Source organism: Gavialis gangeticus, unplaced genomic scaffold (assembly GCF_001723915.1).
Source record: "Gavialis gangeticus isolate Ggan-Ray unplaced genomic scaffold, GavGan_comp1, whole genome shotgun sequence".
Lineage (NCBI taxonomy): Eukaryota > Metazoa > Chordata > Crocodylia > Gavialidae > Gavialis > Gavialis gangeticus.
This window is the reverse complement of record NW_017729001.1, coordinates 16700962-16707352: the sequence shown is the minus strand read 5'-3', so window position 1 is coordinate 16707352 and position 6391 is coordinate 16700962. Positions and strand designations below refer to the sequence as shown.

Below are 6391 nucleotides of genomic sequence, written 5' to 3'. Positions count from 1 at the left end.
ACCTGCCGGCAGGAGCTGTGGCTTCAGGGGCAGCTGTCCCCACATCCTGGTTAGTGAAGGGGTCAGGGGGAGCTCTAACTGCTCTATGGTAGGAAAACCAAAGGCAAAGAGCAAAACGTATAGGTATTTAGAATTCATTATATTATGATGATAGAGACACTGGCAGGCCTCCATATTTCTTTAACACTGTAGATATATCAATAAAACGTTGCCTAACTGATCACTCTCTCTACATATAGTGGTCTTTTGTTTTAATTGTGGAGGAACGTGGATTTTGGGGTATTTTACAGAATGACTTTGGGATTTTTTTTTTTTATCAGGGATTTTTCAGTTTTCAAATAGGGAACACCAGAATTCCTGTTAGAGGGGCAAGTAACAGGACCCAGGTAGAGGAGCCTGTTCAGAGCTGGCACCTTGGATCCAGCTAAAAGTGGCTGACCTCCTGGCCAGTTGGGGTCAGGAGGACATGCTTTGGCCATTCAAAGCAGGCCACCACACTGGAAACATCTTCTGGGCGATAGCTGCCCAAATGGCTGGGCAGGGGCACACATGGCAGTAGTGCCACACAAAGGCCAACTCTGCAGTCATAGCCCACTTGCAGCTGGCCCAGACAGCCAGATGCCTCTACTGACTGTGCAGTCCCCATCTGGGTCTGACCGGTGCACAGCAGGTCACAGCCAGGCAGCAGCCCGCACAGCCAGACTGCTGCGGTGGGTAAAGGGTGCAGGGAACTCTCAGGGCTGCTTCAGCAGTCCAGCTGGCACAAGAGGTAGTGTCCCCAGGTACCGAGTGGCTGGGCCCCAGAAACTTCTGAGAGTGAGTAATCCTGAGCTACTTGCCAGGGCAGCTTTTTACACTACTGGGACCAGCACAGGTGTTGGCCCCAGGCTCTAGCTCCTCCTGGCTGCAGATCCGGGAGGAGCCAGGCAGGATTATTTTGCCCCAAGTGGTACAACTTGCACCACACCAATGTGCATGTCTGGGCACATGTGCTGAGACAAAAAGCCCCAGCTCAAATTTGCACCATTTCTTTTTGAGTCGCTGCAAGCTCATGTGCCTGCATGTGTGGATGTGCCCCAGCTGAGAATAGCAGCTCCATCAGTGGTGAACCCAATAGGGCTGTTAATATTGGCTGCTTACGGACATAACGCCCCCTCCCCCAACAGTGCTTTACTTTAAACTCGGCAGGCCCCCATGCTGAGCCCAGTGCATAGGAGAGGCATTGTGTTAGTTGGACCCAGCTTGCCCAACATCTGTATAGACTGTGCATTTCAGCAGGGCTTCTTTGGCTCTTTTATCTAATAGCTGATTGACTTGGCTTTAGATAAAAGTGCCAAAAACCCTGCTGAAGTATGTGATCTATACGGACCCTGCAGAGCCCAGTCAAACTAACACACTGCTTCTTTTGGTAAAGCGCTCCCCACCCCCCATGTGTCAGCATCCATTGGTGTTAAGTCCAGGCAGAGCTAGTGACCAAAAGTTTTCAGTTTTAAAGAGGAGCTGAATACTCTGTTTGATTAGTGATAGAAATGCTGGGTTAAAAAAGGGCCTTTTCCATAAATAGATTTATTTGGGAATTATGTAATAAACACATTGTTTGAGTTAACACAGTCACTAGTTTTATAATGCAGTTTTCAGTCAGTATGTTTTCGTAATTAATGCCCCTTTTCCTTCTTCTCAAAATCAATTTTAGCATAAATTACGCATCTTCATAATGAATATTACTGTTATATACACTTTGACTTTTATTGTTTTTGAACAAAGATGTAACTATCTTAATCACAGTTGGAGAAACTGTAAATTACTCTGAACTCTGGACGTCTTTGCCCATTTTAAATGTTTTTAGGCACTCTTTGTTGCAGTTTCCAGTGTTTTTATGGATCTGAAAATAAAGTTGGAAATCTTTGCTTGCTTTTTATAAATGATTGATTTCTTCTTGTTAATTTTTAGGACAGGATTCTGGGAAAGTGGTGATCTGGAATATGGCTCCTGTCCTGAAAGAGGAAGATGAAAAAAATGAAAATATTCCTAAGATGCTTTGTCAGATGGACAATCACTTAGGTAACATGGAAGGGTTCTCCATAGGTTTTGAGCCTTGGCAAATTACTGACAGTTAGTACATCTGTGTGTAATTACAAATATAATACACTGTTCAGTGAAAGAGAGTCTGTGGCCTACTGCTGCGGGACCTCAGAGCTTGACTGTTTGCCTGTTCTGCAAAAAAAAAACTTGTCAGGTTATCTGCAAAACTGCCCAAACATTTCTCCGTGGCTCAGGGGATTACTTGCTTACGTGCTTCTTCCACCTGATTTATGGGGGCTACAAAGTAATTTGTAGAAAAAAGTTTTGAAAATTAATAGGATTTCAGGGAAGGACAAGTAAAAGAATGAAGAATAGAAAGGAAACCTCATGTAAAACCCATCTTGATTATAGCTGTCAGATATAGTGTACGGTGAATCCAGAATATTTGAAGAAAGTCTATCTGAATAGGATAGATGAATGCCACTGTTTCCATGTTAAGCTATTTTTGCTAATTTTTTTTTTTAGAGGAACTAGTTTATTGTTGAAATGAAGCTGCAATTGAAGATAAGTGTCAGTGCATTTATCTAAAGCAGACAGAGTAGCTGCTTTCAATGGAACGAGCATACCTAACAAATCCCAAGGCTGTTCTGTCAAAACTCTGCATAATATGAAATCTGGTGCTGTTCTGGAACCAGTTCGTTCAGCTTTTAATCTTCTAAATTTTAATTTTCTTTTACATTGCAGCTTGTGTAAACTGTGTGCGGTGGTCAAACAATGGTGTTTACTTGGCTTCAGGGGGAGATGACAAATTGATCATGGTGTGGAAACGAGCTGCGTAAGCATGTCTTTCCTTTTCAAATTCATATTTTAAGTAGGTTACTCTGTTTGACAAAACTTCCCTCGTGCAAACTTCTCATGAGCTGCTTGCTTAATGAGAACGTAAAGAGGAAACCACAAGTGCAGACCAATGACACTAGAATTCTTGTTGTGATGACCTGCCTTGACTAGTAGCCTGTTTTGGCAAGCCAGTTATCCCTCCTGTCTGGGACAGGGGTTGGCAACATTTTTAGGTGGAGGGGAGGGGCTGGAATGACCCATCTCAGGTCAGAGGGGGCTGGGCATTAGGATCCGGCCACTGCTGCTGCTGTATCTCCCCACCACTCAGCTCTGACGTAGCAAAAGCCCCTTTTTTGCTGGAGCCCCAGGTGGCCAATTGAGGCACAGCACATGGAATTGAATGCCCCCAAAAGGGTTCCGCAGGCCAGATCCAAAGGCTTCTTGGGCCAGATCCAGTCTGAGGGCCATAGGTTGCTGATCCGTGGTCTAGGAAGTGGGATATTTTCTAGGGCCATGTGAAGCTTTGGTCCCTGATTTGATTTGGTGGCGGAATCTCCAAATCCGAATCGAATCAGAGGACCCTGGTATCTCTGTGAATCGAATTGGAACCCTCCAAATCTATTTGGAGAGATTTGGAATGATTCAGCAATTTGGACATAGACACAGCTTTCAATGTTTTTTCTACATACCTCTAGGCAGCAGGTGGCTCATGAATGCTGCGATGCTGGGGCACATGGAGTGTACCACAGGAGCGCGGGAGGCTCCCCAGCACGCTCGGCAGCAGAGCCAGAAGTGGACCAGAAGCATTTCTGATCCACTTCCGTGTCTGCTGGGGAGTGCTCTGGGGGGGCCCACCCAGACACTCCTTGGCTTGGTGACTGGTGCCTCCTGGGTCTGGGGGGGCACCCAGGGTCCCCCTGTGGCTGATCGCTGAGATGGAGGACCACGGGGGGCCCCACCCTGCGCGCTCCCTGGCGGACCCAGAAGTGGACCAGAAGTACTTCCAATCCACTTCTGGGTTCACCGCTGAGTACGTGGAGTGTCTCTTGCACTCCTGTGGGATGCTCCATGTGCCCCAGCATCATGGCATTCACAAGCCATGCTGGTACCTTGAGGTATGTAGAAAAAACTTTTAAAGCTGTGCCTATGTCAGAATTGCTGATTCCTTGAATCAGCATTGAATCTTCAGATTCTGATTCAGCTGAATCAAATCAGGGCCAGTGATCCGAATCAACGAATCAAATCACTGTCCATGATTCAGGCCTTATTTGAATCTGAATAGAATAGTCCCTGCTTCACACACCCCTAATATTTTCCTCTGTGTTTTGTAGAGAGCTTCACTAAGACCGTTCAAACTGGTATTTTAACTATTAACATTCTCAACGTGCTTTGGACAGTATATGGCTTTTTAACTAACTAAATGTACATTATGGAGGTTTTACATTTGTATAACACAATATTTCTGTGTTCTGTGAGTCTCATTCCTTGTTATGGTAGTACCTGAACAGGCTCTTACTATAGAGTTTTTTTGGGTTTTTTTTTAAATTAAGTTACTTGTTGAGAGAGTTTTTGTTAATAACTCGTCTGGTCCTGTTTTAACTAGGTACATTGGACCTAGCACTGTGTTTGGTTCTAGTAGTAAGCTTGCTAATGTTGAACAGTGGAGGTGTGTGTCAATTCTCAGAAACCATTCAGGGGGTAAGTAAAAAAACAAAGGAACTGATTGTGGAATTAATGTGACTAGAATATATTTGAATAAAATGTTTTCACAAACACACTTTGCTTGGGCACATTGTAATAACTTGATGACAAAACTGACTAAACAACAATCAGTAATTGATTAGGTCCAGTTACAAGCAGATAACGTCCCCTAAAACTTCTTTCATTTTTAAGGTTCCTGATACTTAATGTATCCAATGGCTAGAATAGGGGACCTAGGTATCAGAACTCCTGGATTCTATTCTTGACTTAACTTGATTTCATATGTGACCTTCAGCATGTCACTTGATTATGCATTTACTTGTAGAAGTTATCTGTAAAACAAAGATATTTTTATTATCATTATTGCCTTAAATCACATCCCCTGCCAGCCCATGGAGCCATGCCGTGTGGTTTGTAGGGCTTCCCATAGGTGTAGAAATTGAGGCTACAATTATTGCAGCAGTTAACCCTATCTCCACTCGTACTGCCACCAAATTTCTGGACCTATGGGGAGCTGTGAGAACCAGGTGATGCAGCTCCAGATGCCAGATCCAGCCCATGGGGCTGGACAAGCTGAGCACCACTGATCTAAATTAGTGTTCTTTAACTAAAAAAAAGATTTTCAAATGTTGCTTTTGTGGATTTTAATTGATTTCTAATTTCTATCCAAATGCAGGTTGACATAAATCATGGGAAAAATGTTAATCATCTAGTAAACTATAAATACATAATTTGCTGTTCCTTGACAAATATTTAAAAATTAAGGATCTAAATAAAAATAGATTAAGCAATGTAATTGTTTAAAAAATATATATCATCTTTTTTAGGAAAAAAGACAAATGCTGAAACATATTTAAATGCATTTTTAATACAATTTTTTCTGGAAGCTCACTCAAATCATTAAAAATCATTTAGACTTGTACTATTGAAAACTGACATTTAGGCTGGAGTATTGTGCCTTGTCAGCTTCTTTTGGTCCTTTACTAACTGAATACATTTCTGTTGGTAGAGGAGATTATGGTTCCTATAACTGTTCTGGACATCATATATTGTATCTCTCTCAGATACTTTTGACCCATATTAAGCCATATAATTTTGATTGTCTCAGAGCCTCTCATACCTATTTTTCCATAACAGCCCTTTCAGGTTATAATTCCCATTGACTCTGCCACAAAAAGCTTCACTTTTGCTCCCTTAGTTCACTTACTTTATGTGAATTTTAAATGATGATGGTCTTGTTTTGAGTCTTGAAAGATATGGCAAGTTTAATCATGAAATAGGGGTGCAATGACTGGTTAAACTGGTGTTTATTCTGTGACTGTTAATTAGCAAGTTTAATTCATGGCATCTCATATATGGCTTTTTTGTTTAAATAGATGTCATGGATGTAGCATGGTCTCCACATGATGCTTGGCTGGCCTCCTGCAGTGTGGATAACACTGTTGTTATCTGGAATGCTGTCAAATTCCCGGGTGAGTATTCCTGGAATTCAGATATACAAACACCCAGTTCTCTGACACATTAAAATTACTTTTTGGATCAATGCCTTGTGGTGAGTGTGAACATACAAGATGTGTTTTGGAACAGGCATTCTGCTTTTACTTTGGTGACAGATCCTAAAGCTTGGTCAATTTTTGTTACAACGTTTGTTGAGAATGAAATGGTTCATAGGAACACTGTAAGCTAGGCCTGTGTGAAGTGGCTAGTATTCGCTTTGGATTCAGATTTGGCCGATTCGGGGAACAGCGATTCAATTCGATGATTCAAATCGCTGTCCCGATTCCATTCGGCTGAATCTCCAAATCAACTAAGTCCATCCCGTGCCCACCTG

At 42.5% G+C, this 6391-nt stretch overlaps 1 protein-coding gene across 1 annotated transcript in view; it reads left to right on the top strand.

Moving 5' to 3' along the window:
• LOC109290447 (protein HIRA) overlaps nt 1-6391 on the top strand; it is an 80886-nt gene that overhangs the window by 24173 nt on the left and 50322 nt on the right. Inside the window, exons 3-6 of the mRNA XM_019506955.1 lie at nt 1951-2061; nt 2767-2857; nt 4463-4557; nt 5937-6032. Of these exons, the coding sequence (XP_019362500.1) occupies nt 1951-2061; nt 2767-2857; nt 4463-4557; nt 5937-6032 (393 nt within the window). The remainder of the gene's footprint in view (nt 1-1950; nt 2062-2766; nt 2858-4462; nt 4558-5936; nt 6033-6391) is intronic.